This window comes from Vanacampus margaritifer, chromosome 2 (genome assembly GCF_051991255.1).
Source record: "Vanacampus margaritifer isolate UIUO_Vmar chromosome 2, RoL_Vmar_1.0, whole genome shotgun sequence".
Classification (NCBI taxonomy): domain Eukaryota; kingdom Metazoa; phylum Chordata; class Actinopteri; order Syngnathiformes; family Syngnathidae; genus Vanacampus; species Vanacampus margaritifer.
Window position 1 is genome coordinate 7789799 of NC_135433.1, and position 15178 is coordinate 7804976.

At 37.3% G+C, this 15178-nt stretch overlaps 1 protein-coding gene across 3 annotated transcripts; it reads left to right on the forward strand.

The window, feature by feature from the left end:
• The first annotated feature begins 678 nt into the window (after window positions 1-678).
• eef1da (eukaryotic translation elongation factor 1 delta a (guanine nucleotide exchange protein)) lies at window positions 679-12866 on the forward strand. Of its 3 annotated transcripts, XM_077558612.1 has the most exons (8): window positions 5280-5780; window positions 8064-8187; window positions 8689-8745; window positions 10452-10530; window positions 10592-10683; window positions 10760-10957; window positions 12496-12690; window positions 12783-12866. In XM_077558612.1, the coding sequence occupies exons 1-8, from the start codon at window positions 5368-5370 to the stop codon at window positions 12819-12821; spliced, it is 1197 nt and encodes a 398-aa protein (XP_077414738.1). In that variant the 5' UTR covers window positions 5280-5367; the 3' UTR covers window positions 12822-12866. The 3 variants fall into 3 exon arrangements, with proteins under 3 accessions (XP_077414740.1, XP_077414738.1, XP_077414739.1); XM_077558614.1 differs by lacking the exons at window positions 5280-5780; window positions 8689-8745 and adding an exon at window positions 679-799; XM_077558613.1 differs by lacking the exon at window positions 8689-8745 and having other exon boundaries at window positions 5287-5780.
• The last annotated feature ends 2312 nt before the right edge of the window (window positions 12867-15178 follow it).

Here is a 15178-nt window from a genome sequence, read left to right on the forward strand (position 1 = left end):
TACCCCATAATGAGAACATGAAAAAAGTGAGGCGATTGTTCATTTTTCAATAGAGCAATTATGCTGAGCAGTGAGCACACATTGTGTGTTAAAAGTATTGATCAAAAACTGTAAAAACAGCACTTAGGTTTGTAGATGTGATTTCACGTTGTCAATATATGGTGTAGTGTGTAGAATTTTGAGTGGGAAAAAAAATAATATAAGCAATTTGGAAGGGTAAAATGTAAAGGTCAGTGACTGACTGCTTTGCTTGGCACTAGTCTGTATGTGACAATCTTCTGCCTTCTACAGGACAAATGTCGACATAACTGCTCTAAAAATACCTGTTTTAGACCCGTCCTATTAATAATATGTGACGAACAGCAAAATAAAATACTAGCATTTGGTACTACTTTTGTTTCTTTCGGGCACACATATTAATACATAGATTTACGTCAAAAGAGAGGACGCATAAACGAGCCGGACTCTCATAGCATTATGGGTAATGTTGTCTTGAGGGGAAAAAATGGGCCATACCACATTCAAGTTTAATCGTAAATACTAATGAACATGACACGCGTCTTTTACATTCAACAAAGGTGTATTATTGTGTTTTAAATCACGCAATAAATACAAATAATATCATTTAAACGAGGTATTAATGGACATTTACGTCAAAACTCCAAAAGTGGCCACCCCCTCCGCTCTCAACGAATAAAGGCGTCCGATTTCACGATAGCCCTCTTCCTGTCGGATTACAGCCGAGGCAGCACGCGAAGGCACGACTCCTAAGACTTGAAACGTCGAATTAAACTACCAGGTAAGTGTTGACGCTTGGCTCCACCGTGAACTTGAACAAGAGCGTGCGGGTTCGAAAGTGAGCGAACGTGTGCCATTTCTCCTTATGGTCGCGCCACGTGTTCATTCCGCCGTTCGAGTTTGCAGCTGTCAAAAACTTCCAGCGAGTTGTGTCATCTCGAATAACGCCGATATTGGCCGTCGATATCGGTTACTTGTGGGCTATTAACGACGATTATTGTCTGTAAATGTTTATAGTTTATTTCTACTACTATGATATTTCATGGACATCGCTGACACCAATACAGGAGTTGTTTTTAGTTGCTAGGGGTGTACCTAATGATTTGTCCTTCCGTTTGTCAATTATGAAATGGTGTAAAAGTTAAACATTGTTTATTTGTATTTCTATGTTGTCCGCTTGTCTCTTATCAGCAAAGGTGAGTGTTGTTTTATTTTAATTTGATTTTTTTTTCTTGAATCATGCACTACGCGTCCTGCCCGTTGAAATAATTCAAATTTGTCAATTTGCTTGCATGGAAAAAGCATCAACTGGTAAAACTGCCTGTGAATCAGCATGTTACCTGTTTCTGTAATGATGGTCATTTAAGAAAATGCATTTTTTTTTCTGGGTTAATTATACCTGATCATGTCAAATAATTGGACGTGAAGCTGAAAATCACTTCATACCTATGGAAAATTGACGGAACTACTTAAATGCATTTCTGTTAACTTTCTAGTGGCAGCATTTAAAGGAGACATATGTACTTTTTTCACAATTTAAAAGTGACAAAATTTGGTCAAAGTACCCCGAAGATAAATTATTATAGTACCCTTTGCACACTCTTTTCCTTGTCCTGCTGAAATTAGCTTTTACTCCACGCTGTCCGTGTAACAGCATGTGTAAATTAGCCCCTATTTCATAACAATGGTGCTCACAGACAATTTTTTTAGAAACGGACAAAACAAAAAGTCAATATTCCATCATATGTCCCCTTTGAAAGATGCAGTAACAGCAATCTATACAGGATTGTAAATTTATGGGTGATTTGTGTTGTTTGTAATTGTTGTTGTTTTTTATCTGCCTGTGTGACTCTAATTTAGCTTGTTTTATTATTGGGGTGGTGATTTATTTTATTATTTTTTTTTTTTGTATTTTAATTCAGGGGTGCATACTGAGTTCATTGCAATGGAATCGTGTCTATTTTGCTTTGATGCTGTGGTTTATTATTGTAGCAATACTGCCAAGTTGTCACGTGTTACTCGTGGAATAATTCAAAACAAATTACAGTGGAAACCTCTTAAGTCCAACACGGTAGGAAATTGTGTACACAATGATTTGTTTCAGACTCAACTGTAAATACATTTTTTTTAAAATAATAATTTTCTAGCTACCGTTCTTTGCTTATTGTCTTGTCATCGTAGTCAAAAGGAAAAGGAACATTTTAAGTTTTGTGCAACTTGAAAAGGTGTTTGAATTTGGAGGTTCCGCTATAAATTCTAATTGTGTGCAATTGAATGCTCAAATTTCAAAGCGCGATGTAATGTGAGATTGATTGATCCATTAGCTATGACTGACGCTCCTTTAAACGCGCACTAAATTGTGAATGTTGTTGAGACTACTGGTTGTTTTTCTGTTGTGAATTTTTTTATTATTTTTTTTATTTTTTAAGTAAAGCTTTTTGATCAATCATCACCCATGTTTTAAAAGCAGTTTCAGGGTGTACTTGCACGAGGCCATTCAAACCAAGCTTAAACCCACTTGACCTCTAAATACTATAGATGAGCGAGCTTGTGTGAGTGCTGTGGTGTCCTCGCATACTCGTAGTCGATTCATCTTATCACTCTTTTTCTCCCGCTATTGCTAATTTTTGTTGTATTTATTAGAGAGCTGCAACAAGTAATTGATTATCCAATGAAGGAAATTAATTGTTTAGAGACCTTGTTCAAATCCTCTGATTTATGTAGTCTTCAATGAAAGCAGGTTTTTTGATTTTTTGTTTCTTTGTGTCTACATTTGGAAACATCTGCTTTTACTTGGTGAGGAAAAGAATCGCTAACATTTTGACCTGGTTTGGCCTGAATGTGACGGACCAAATCAGTAACTGAATCCGAATCCATTTTGTTTGTGCATTTTCAGCACTACCAATTTAACTCATTCGCTGCCATTGACAGCTATTGACGTAAAAAAAATATATATTTTAACCATTTTTATTGGTTAAAAATAAATCCACTTTTGTTAATTTTTTTTTTTATCTTTTTTTTTTTAACAAAATAAAGAAGAAAAGATTATTAAAAATTAGGGGCGTCAGCCAATTCCAATTTTTAATTGCAGTTAATCGCTTGACTTCACTAGTTATTTTTATTTTTTTAAAGAAAAGATTAAAAAAAGAAAAGATTATTAAAAATTAGGGGCGTCAGGTGATTTAAAATTTGTAATCGTAATTAATCGCACTAGTTAACTCACAATTAATCACCAATTTTATATCTGTTGTAAATGTACAGTAAAAAAAATTCTAGGTTTTCATACTTTTGTTAACAGAAGTGGGGGAAAAACTAATAGAAATAGTTGAGATGAATTTTTGACGTCTATAGCCGTCAATTGCAGTGAATGTTGGTTTTTATTTTATTTTATAAAGGGGTCAAAATTTCAATTTATTGAAAAATTTAAACAAGTATTTGCAACTCTGTTATTTTAGGAGCCATTTTGAATAATTATGTTTATCTATTTGAGCTCCATTTAAATCAATTTTTTTGTGGAGTTTTTGTTTCGACTTTATAATTTTTCTGATGGAAATTCTCTAATAGAATTAAAGTGAAAGCTTTTGTTCAGCCACAAAGGTACGAGTCAAACATTTCACACCCTGCTGACGTAGTGACAAAAATAAGTTGCCGTTACATCGCTTATTGAAGAATAAAACATTTTTTTAGGTTATTTTTTTTTCTCTCCCTCCAATAATGGCTGTTAATCATCCTTTTTATTTTTTCTTCACTATTTGCTAGGGCTGGGTTAAAAAAGTTATCGATAGCCAAGTGATTTTTCTTCGAGCCTGATATTGATTCATCAAACCATGAATCGATTATTTTTACATCTATTTTCCTCATGAATTCATCAGAAAATTTAATTACATTTTTTTGAATCTTACATTTTTTTTTTTTACTCTTCACATGAATTTAAAAGTGTTTTTCTTACATTTGTGAAAGATCTGATTTATTACTCTTTAAGACAATTCTGAATCTTTTTAATTCATATTTACAATTTTTGGAATAAATTAGAATTAGGAAAATATTATTTTCATATCATCCTTGCTGATGTCAAAGTTTGTGTCACGCTTAAGTGATTGTAAACGTGTGTTACTTTATTTAATAAACTAAATCATTAACCAGTTTTACTACCTTTGTAAAATTAAATTTGGAATTAATTTTTTTAAAAGTTTTTAACATGTCCTTGATATTTAAGAAGAATTAATGTTCCATAATTACTAGAGATGTCAAACGATTAATTTTTAAAATCAGATTAATCACATCTTAGAATTTTGATTACTCGCTTAATAAAAAAGCTTCTTTTTTTAATCAACTTTTTTTTTCCCCGCCAACTTTGAAGAGCACCGGTTATGTGTTAATTCTTTTGACATTTAAAGTTACGAGGACGTCTTCAACATTTTTTGATCCACTGCACACGCCCGTCCATCCTCTTTTTCTAATCAGTTAATTACTTGCATCATTTTAAATGGAAAAAAATGAGCCCGATATTTTGACTTGAACAAATTTTCCAAATGTGATTCGCAATATTCATTAAATGCTTTACTTTAATGCATGAAATGATGTTTATTGCTCAAACACAACCTGTGCTACCTTAAACGTAGCCATCTGCTGTCACGCTCGATAAAATTATATATAGAAGTAATCTTTTCAAAATTGTATGTAAATAATAGAATTTAAAACCTAAATATTAAACAAAAGATCTTAATAGCACAGCAGATATTAAAAAATCATTTATTTAACTATTAAAATGATAAATATACAACTTATACCAGAATAATCTCGGTTGTTTATATTTATAATATACTATTTTATTGTACGAAAGAAAAAGATTATGTTTAAAATAAACCTGAATCTAACCTAAAGGCTAATCTATGGTCAAAATGAATCGTGCGATTAATTCATGATTAATGCGATAATTTTTTGTGATTCATTAATCAACGCTTTCACTTTGACAGCACTAATAATGACTCTATATCGGATTGAAGTGAAGTAAGTCAAACCGAATCGAAATGAACTCTTTTGAATCGAAATCGGATCAAGGTCAACTGGGTCAGGCTAGGAAAAAAAAAAAATTGCGGAAAATGAGCTGACTAAAACTAATTCCATATCATGATGAATGCGATGGCTCCTGTTGCCAGTTATTCATGATGACAAATTAAAAAAATCACCACGGGCACGGCGGTGGAGAGGGGAGGGGCGATAGCAGCCCCGTCCGTCCCAATTTGAATGCCCGAGTGTCAGTACGCCCTGAAAGTTGTTCTGTGACGTTCAAACCAAACGTCAGCTGCCACCTGTCGCTTGAAGCCCCTTTTCCCCCCCCTAAGCAATATGGATCAGCTGATCTCCGAGCAGGGATCTGCCGCCAAGCCCGCCGCCACGCCAGAGAGGAGCATCATCAGCGGAGACAACCTCCAGTTTGGGAAGATGCGGCGCCACCCGAGCTCGGGGCCCGAGGAGGCGTTCTCGGGCTCCCCGGCGGAAGCCGGCGGCTCGTCCGGACGAAGCCCCGCCCTCCACGGCGAGACCTTCAAGTCGTTTTCGCCCAGGAGCCCCAACGCCCGTGGCCACTGGGCCAAGCGGCAGCAGCAGGACGGCGCCCCGATCCCCACCGTCAAGTCGTCCGGGACCCCCCACCGGCGCTACAGCAGGGGCCGCTACCGCACCTCGTCCGAGGCGGAGAAGGGGGGCAAAGGGAGCAGGGAGCCCAAATCTCGGCGGAGGGGCCTCTCGGAGAGCGACAAGTACGACACGCCGGGAATGGCCCACATGTCACGTGACCTCGTCCACTACTTTTTTTGTCTGCCTTGCGCTCTCGTTTGGCCTCCATGTTGTCGTTTATTTAAAAAAAAAAAAAAAAAAGAAATCGAGGGAGGTGAATGGTTCAATGTGTCTGGCTGTTGATTGGTTGTAACTTTCTGGCCTTTTGTGTGGGAATCCTGCTGAGGCGGCAAGTCTGCCTCGCTGCACGAGGAATGTGTTGATTTGACACAAGCAGGCCGCTCGCTGCTTTCATTGCTGCATGAAAGTTGGACTTTTCCAGAGAATTTTCTTACGATGAAGTCAACCTTAAACATGTCTTGACAATAATATGTTATACGTGTCCTCGCTCGTCGAAACATGACATTCTGATTATTATTACGTTTGTGGAATATGAGTTATGCAGCAAAATCCAGTTGTTTTTATCCATCTCAGGTGGCGGCCATTTTGCCACTTTCTTTTGACTGAAGATGACATCACAGTTGCTCAGGCAACGGCCAATCGCAGCTCGCCTGTTTTCTGAAGATGAGCTGTGATTGGTTGTTACCTGAGCAACTGTGACGCACTCTTAAAAACAGTTGGGTCAATAGTAACCCAATTATAGATAAAAAAAAAAAATGGAGCGATCCACTTTATGGGTCAATTTGACCCAACTTTCAGGTTTTTTTTTTTTTATACAAAACGACCCAATTATTTTTTTTGACCCAAGTAAAGAATTTGACCAATATTTGAGTGGTTTTACACTAAGGGACCAACTTCTTGACTCAAAGTTGGATCAAATTGACCCAAATAGAAGATTTGGTGCATTTTTGACCCATAGTTGGGTTATTTTTGACCCAACTGTTTTTAGTGTTATTTTCACTCGACAACAAGAGGCAAAATGGCCGCCTTCTGATATTGTTTAAAAACTGCTTGATTTTGCTGCTTACTCATATTTCACCAATTCAATGTTGACCAGAATACCATATTTAGACTAGTGGGGCTGCATACAACATATTGTCAAGATTGTATTTGTATTTTTTTTGGGGGGGGGGGGCACAGGCAGGTTGCACTTCCTCTTTAATTTACTGCTTTTGACTAATGTCGTGATCAATTGACAAAATAATCTGCCTTAAAGGGCGGAATCAGGAATGTATCTTGCAATACAGAATTGTGGTGAAGATGCAATTTTCTTGCCATATGTTGTCGTTCTGTGTTTTTGTCGGTATCCAGCAAGATGGTCAAAATATTAGCGCCAAACATGCAGTGCACCAACTTCAGCCATTTTATTTGTCTCAACATTTTTCATGTTTAAACATTTTCTTGCCGCCCCCCCCCCCCCCCGTGAAATGAATGATCGTTTGAATAATTGTGATTTCAATTACTACCAAAATAAAATAAATGCGATTCATATTTTTTACATAATCAAGCAGCCCTATCGAATAATATTTAAAGTTAGCCTAATATATTACAATTTGTTGACAAGTGTCAATTTCATGAATGCATACAGTAAGTTGACATTTTAGTCACTGGCCACGTTAACTCTAACGCTACCTAGTGGTGAAATTGGCAAAAAAAAAAAATTCTTAAAAAGTTTCAGAAATGTTATTTACGATCGGGGTTGCTATTAGTGCACTGCTTCATCCTGACGTTCTTCAAATATTTTGGTTGTTTGGCAAAAGTATTATAAACATCGTAAATGGGATTTCCACTTTGAAGTCGAGCTAGTGACGGACAAATGAAGCTTCATGAAGCACTTGTGATATTTTTTGACTCCTCTAGATGGCACTATTGGTTTAAAGATGTAATAAGTTTTCATTGCACTAGCCTTTATATTTAAACCAATAGCACCATCTAGAGGAGTAAAAAAAAAAAAAAAAAAAAAAGCGCAAGCGCTTCATGAGGCTTCATGAGGCTTCATGAGGCTTCATTTTCCCGTCACTGAGAGCAACTGTTGAAGTGCGATTCAAAAGATCCTTTACACACTAACCCTTATAAAATGGCTGCATGGGAGCCATTTTGGGGTGTTTCTGCTAGTCTACAACTGTTTTGTTGTTGTTGTTGTTGTTTTATTTTTTGTGAGGCCGATTTTATTTATTTGTACTTGATGTTCATTGCGCAGTTAATGTCAGTACACTAACATGAAGTGGCCAATTAATGTGTGCATTACATGATCTCTTAAAGGGAGCATCTTGCTTCGTTGTCAGTTTTCTAGGGTGCGAATCACAACTTAATTCAAAGTGTAAATTATTTATTTATGTATTTATTTGTATTTTCCCCGTCCTTAGCGCCAACATGAGCGGACTTCAGTGCCTGACTGCCGAGAAGGTCTGGTTCGACAAGCAGCGCTACGACGAGGCCGAGAGGAAGTTCTACGAGGGTGCCAATGGACCCGCCCCCAAGCAGCAACAGGTTGCTTCCTTGTTATGTTTTGGGGGGGAGAGGTATGGTTTTTCAGCTCCATCTTATGATCCACAGTTTGCTGGCCTCTGTTTGCTTTAAGCTACCGTTACATCATCGCTCCAAGCAGCTGTGTGCGTGTATGTGCTCCATTTAGAAGCCCGAGCGAGCAAGCGAGCGAGCGAGCGAGGTCAGGTGGTTTGGCAGCTTCCTCCCCTCCCCCCTCGGAGGGCCTGCTGCTAAAATAAAACAAAAAACTAAAATGGTAGAATGTTGCCTTGGTTTCCTTTAGACAATTATTTTCTGTCCGTAACATTCAAGTCAAGTCATTATGGATTGTTTTTTTTGTGACCTTGTCCAGCCGAACGCTATCGACTAAAAATAAAGTTTAGTTAGATCAACCAAGGCCAACTGACTGCTGACAAAATGGCCGCCTGCCAGGTGCTCGCTCATTTTGCGCAAGGGGCATCTTGTTGTTTTGTGTTGTTTTATTTGAATGTAATCTTGTGTCAGGTGAAAAGCGCCGCGCAGCAGCAAAAAGGGCGACCGCAAAAGCGCCAGCACAGAACCGTAAGTCACGAGTATGGCGGCCACGGCGCGCCTGACGCTTGTGTGGAACCGCCGACATGTCATCATTGCACGCAGAGTGGCTTCATTGTGGAGTTTTTGGTTTTACTCATCACGCTCATAATCACAATCGGAAAATGCTAATTTGGTGTGCAGTACTCAGTTGCTAGCATAATTGCATTTATTGGGTTTGTGTGTTTGTGTGTGTGCCCGCGCACCATTATTTTGTTCATTATGGTATGCAGCAATTTTGATTAATTTATATTATTTTGGTTTCCAATTGAAAACCCAATCAGATATACTAATTGTTTTCATCCACACAGAATGCATGAGAAAAAAAAAAAGTGTTGGAATGTGATGAGGAGCATCATTTCGACCAGTGATTCTTAACACCATCGCCATCTAGTGGGCCGCAAATCATTTCAGTTTCGTAACGCAGGCAGCTTTTTAAATGAGGCTTTGTACACGTGTAGCTTTTTAAAACCGAATATTTCCCTCCTCACCATGTAGAAAAGAAAAAAATCCATCCATACTGTCTCGTCTGTTTTATAAAACACATCCACATAAATGCACACACAGTGCGTTTTTAAGCTCATTTAGGTGCATACCAAACTTCTAGGCGGCAGAAATTGGCCAAATACTGCTCGACTTTGACGTCACTTCCACCATACGTCACGCAAGCACGGACTGTCAGCCCACACAAATTTATATATATATTTTTTTAACTCATTCACTGCCATTGACGGCTATAGACGTCAAAAAATCATTTGAACTATTTCTCTTAGTTAAACGTTTTATTTTATTTATTATTATTTTTTACTTTTGTTAACAACTGTATGAAAACCTAGAAAAAAATATTGTATATTTTGAACAGATATAAAATTGTGATTAATCGTGAGTTAACTATTTAAATCATGCGATTAATTACGATTACAATTTTTATTTAATTTTTTTTTTTAAAATTATAATAAATTATTAAAAATTAGGGGCGTCAGGTGATTAAATTTTTAAAAATTGTAATTGATCACATGACTTCACTAACTCACGATTAATGACAAATTTTATATCTGTCCTAAATGTACAATAAAAAAATCTAGGTTTTCTTACTCAACAAAAGTAGGAAAAAAACATTAAACTAATAGAAATAGTTCAAATTAATTTATGGCAGTAAATGAGTTAATAAAAAAAAATATATATGCGTGTAAACAGTCAACCAGAGTGAGTACATCATAAGCGGAACATAGAGAAAAACAAAGTCCCAAATTTTATTGACCTGTATATAGAAATGTAGTCGAAGAAACCGAACAAAGAACATCATGGACAAGTATTTATTTATTAAATACAAACGATAATAAGTCAACATAAATCATCAGCCACTTTTTTACAGGAAAAGATAAAAAAGGTTAAGAACCCCTCATTTAGACAGTAGCCCTATGCCGCCCTCTAGTGGCATCTATAGGCAATTCCAGTCACCACTATTTTTGGCAGCAGCATTGTCAGTTATTGGCAGCTTTTCCGTTTGCGGCCTCCCCTGCATCATTCAATGTCATCTCAACTTCTCATGGGAATTTTCTGCCATTTTGCAAGCAATCACAAAATTCGATTTAATTCATATTTTCATGCATGTTGATGTGAAATTTGATTACATCTTACCTTCTTTTTTAACCATCCACTCATCAGTCTTTGTCTTTATTCTTCCTCCTCCGCAGTCTTCCTCACATTCCGGAGAGCAGGAGCTTGTCGCCCGCATGAAGAGCCTGGAAATCGAGAATCACACTTTGCACAAAGGTAGACACATTGGTGCTTTTTTTCCCCCTTTTTCTTGTCTTACTGGTGTGTTTTTTGTAAGTGGTGGGCGATATGAGGGCCACAATGCAGAAACTTGAGGCCAGGGTGGCTCAGCTGGAGAAGAGTCCCGCAGCCGCCGCCGCCGCCGCCAAGGTTAGAAAAGGGACCGTGACGTCATCGCACCTTCCGGAATATCTCTCCCGTCTTTTCATCCCGTTTCCTCGGCCAGGCTGCTCCCGTCCAAGCCGCTCCTGTTCAACGGGCGGAGGAAAACGGGGATGACGATGACGTGGACTTGTTCGGCAGCGACGAAGACGACGAAGAGGCGGCCCGTCTCAAGCAAGAGCGCGTGGCAGCCTACGCCGCCAAGAAGGCGAATAAGCCGACGCTGATCGCAAAGTCGTCCATCTTGCTGGACGTCAAGCCCGTAAGTCCCGATACGAGCCTCTGTAGCAGTTGTGGGAAGATTTTTAAATGGTACCGTTGTCAATTTGCTAGCTCGTCTATGCCGTTTCTCGCTTGGCGTTAGTCTAGTCTTTAGTCCGTCCGTCTCCTTCTGGCTCTCTATTTAAAAAAAAAAAAAAAAAAGTAGAAAATGTTTAGTTTTTTCAGATTTATCTTTAGATAAAATATTATTTACATTCATTAATGATTAAGTTAAACAATAATAATGAAATATTCAATAAATGTCAGTCCAAATGTTTAAGTTGTCAGAAAAAGAAATGAAAGGTAGATGAATAGAATGTTTTGAAAATTACCTTAAAAATGTCCAAGACGTAAACATAAAATATCCAGCAAGGAAGCGGGAAAAAGCAGAAAATTACAAAATGTCCATGAAATGATTTTATTTTAAAAAAGGTAACCATTAAATGCCCAAAAAACAAGAGGCAGAAAATTACTATAAAATGTCTTTAGAATTGCTTAAAATAAATAAATAAATAATTTAAACACACACAGAAAAGAAAATGTTAAAAGTAACTATCAACTGTCCAAAACCAAAATAAATCCGCAAAATTACTATAAAATGTCCATAAATTGCCAAAGAATTCAGAAAATTGATAGCAAAAAAAAAAATCTAAATATAGCCGTAAAATCTCCCAAAAAGGAAAAAAATATACAGAACATTTCCATTATAGCCATAAAATTGACAAAAATGTCAGGAATTTGACAGAAAGGCAGAAAAGTCTTAAAATATATGAAAATTTAATTTTAAAAAAATATCCAAGAATTTAAGATAGGTAGAAGGTAGAAGAAAAGCAACCTCAAAGTATTAAAAGCTGCATATTTTTGTATTCCTGTGAAGCTCTAATGAGCTCTTTGGGCCCTCAGTACATTAACTCATTCACTCCCAGCCATTTTCACGGAAGCAACCCCCTTCGCTCCCGGCAGTTTTACTGGATTTTGCAAGGCCCGCAGAATATTGTGTTCTATTGCTATAAAAACATGGCTCTAAAAAGGTGTATTTGTATCTGTGTCCGTTTTGTAGCGATTAGCATTAGACTATCGCTAAGTTTCATCATTATTCACAAACTTGTTAAAAACACTGGCAAAAAGAGCTTGTTGCAACACGGCCCTGGTTGATCTCTTTCTTACGCTCTGCTGCCACCTGCTGGCCGTTTTTCGTAATAACTACCATTGCTTCAGGCAACCTCTTCATGTCAGAAGCTGCATCAAAGCCTTCTGTGTGCTCAAGCATAAAAGCCGTATTAAAAAAAACGTGTTTTGGGGTTTGAATGAGTTAAACTAACAGTTTGTTTCCTTCAAATTTTTTGAGGCTCCAGACTATTTATTTGGCCTAAAATGAGAGTAAAGGTTGCCGATCGAGCTAGTTATGTGATTTTTGGTTAAATACACGCCATTCTGTTTTGTTAGCTTGACTGTATAACGTCAAATTGCGAGTATCAATACAAAGTTTGAAGCATTTCTCTCCTGGTTTAACCGCTGGCCTGTCTGCGTCCTCCCCAGTGGGACGACGAGACGGACATGAGCAAGCTGGAGGAGTGCGTGCGCTCGGTGCAGATGGACGGGCTCCTGTGGGGCGCGTCCAAGCTGGTGCCGGTGGGCTACGGCATCAAGAAGCTGCAGATCAACTGCGTGGTGGAGGACGACAAAGTGGGCACGGACATCTTGGAGGAGGAGATCACCAAGTTTGAGGACTTTGTGAGTAGACAAAATGGACCATTTTTATTTGGGACTTCAAAAGCGTCGAGGTACAGTTAAGGTTTTTTTGTTTTTGTTTTTTCGTCTCGCAGGTCCAGAGTGTCGACGTTGCTGCCTTCAATAAGATCTGAACAAAGTGCTGCTGTTTCATGGGTCATTAAAATTTAAAAACTCAACTTGTGCTTTGGCTTCTTCATATGAACTCATTCACTCCCAGCCATTTTCACTGAAGCAATCACCTTTGCTCACGGCTGTTTTACTGGATTTTGACTGATTTTGCAAGGCATACAGAATATTGTGTTATTTTGCTATAAAAACATGAAACCCACCAAAAGAAAGATTAAAGTCTCTTCCTTTTATCAGGAAAAAAAAAAAGTATATTTCCATCTATTCCGTTTCTATCTATTTAGAATTATGTGTGATTTAGGTATTTTTCAACATGGTCCTGGTTGATCTCTTATACTCTGCTGCCACCTGCTGGCCGTTTGTGTAATGACTACCATTTATTCAACCGTTCAAGCCTTCTGTATGCTCTAGCATAAACGTATAAATATGTCCTTGGGACACTTAAAACATTTAAAATAGAACATATTTATAAAACCTATAAATAAGTTTTTTAATGGTTTTTATGGGGGGGGGGGTGGTATGCTTGAACATACAGAAGGCTTTAATGCAGCTTCTGACATGAAGAGATTGCTTAAATAAATGGCAGTTATTACAAAAAACGGCCAGCAGGTGGCAGCAGAGTGTAAGATCAACCAGGGCCATGTTGCAACAAGCTCTTTTTGCCAGTGTTTAAAAAAAGTTTGTGAATAACGATGAAACTTAGCGATATTCTAATGCTAATTGCTACAAATGGAAACAGATAGAAATATACTTTTTTTCCTGATGAAAGAGAGCCATGTTTTTATAGCAATAGAACACAATTTCAAATTTAACGTATTTATATGTTTTTGGGAGCAAATGAGTTGCGACTCACTGGGCACAACATTGGGTACTCTTACACGATGAGATCCAATAGAAGAGCAGAAGTGAAAATACTTTATGGGCAGACCATTACAGATACAGTACAGTATAATGTATTGTCACTTGGATTTATTGTTTTTTAAAACAATTTCTACATTGTACAATAAACATCAGTCTTTAGCACCACTTGTTTGAAGCTGTAAGATTAAAACTACTGTACCAAAAAATAAAAAAACACTTTAAAAAAAAAAAGTATAAAAAATATTTTCTATTTTTCATGATAGATTAAACATCTTTTGTATTAAAGGCAGTTGATTGGATTTGAAGCATTAGGAAAGACTGGGGCTTGATGTCACACTTTTTACATCTATATTTCTAGGAATCAATATGTATAAACAAAATGTGTACCAGATGAAAGACCAAAGTCTTGGGTATATATTTTGTATTTATGTAATTTTCATATTTTTAGTGCAGAGTTATAAGCAATCAGAAAGTGAACATGTGACATGTTATCCCACCATTGGGCAAGTTGTCACACTGGATTTTGCAACTGATTTAACTCCCTTTTTTTTTTTCAAACATTGAAATCAGCCATATGAAATATTTATCATTGATCTTGAACAATTTGTTGAACATAGCCATTTAGCAAACGTTAACATGAAACGTTATGCAAAGTCCTTAAGAACTGCTGGTTTGTTTGTCACGGCTCTCAGCATCAAGTGGCTGTTTTGTCTTCCTTAAAGCGAAATTCAAGAAAAAATTGAATAGCAAAAAAGGAAAGCATTGCTTCATTATGAATCAAGTCCATAAACCAATTAGCCAGCGGTGCATTGTTTTGGGCCCAGCCTTTGCTTATGTGACAACTAACCCCAAAACGATTGAGACATGTTGCCCCAAATTACCCTTCGGGATAATTTCAGCTCTGGTTTAAAGATATACTTGACTCATTGAGCCGTTTCCAACATGAAGATTTTTTGCCTATAATTAATGTGATAACTACCATTATTTTTCATGAACAATTAATACTTTTAAAAATTTATTTTGCCACTTGCTGTCGACTGATGACATCACCTGTGCTGAGGAAACCGGTAATGACCAATCCTAGCTCATTTTGCTGACCAAACCCAGAAAGCAGGTGGGCTGTGATTGGTCGTTACCTATTTCCTCAGCACAGGTGATGTCATCTCAAGTCGACAGCAAGTGGAAAATGTGTTTTTAAAGGTATTAATTGCGCATGAAAAATAATGAAGTTATCAAATTAATTCTGGACAAAATATTAACTTAACTGCTGAAAATGGCTCAGTGAGTCAAGTTGTCTTAAAAATGAACAAAATGACTGAGGCATGACAAAAAATGCCTGAATCGCTCCTCTAACAAGTCCACATGAATTGTTGCTAGAATTTGTGTAAAAACATATAAAGAATTTTTTTTTTACCTTTGGTTGTGCAAAATGGTTAAATGGTGCTCATCTCGGCTCACAATGCACTTCTCAAGACGGGACACGACCCCAGTTGCGCCCTCT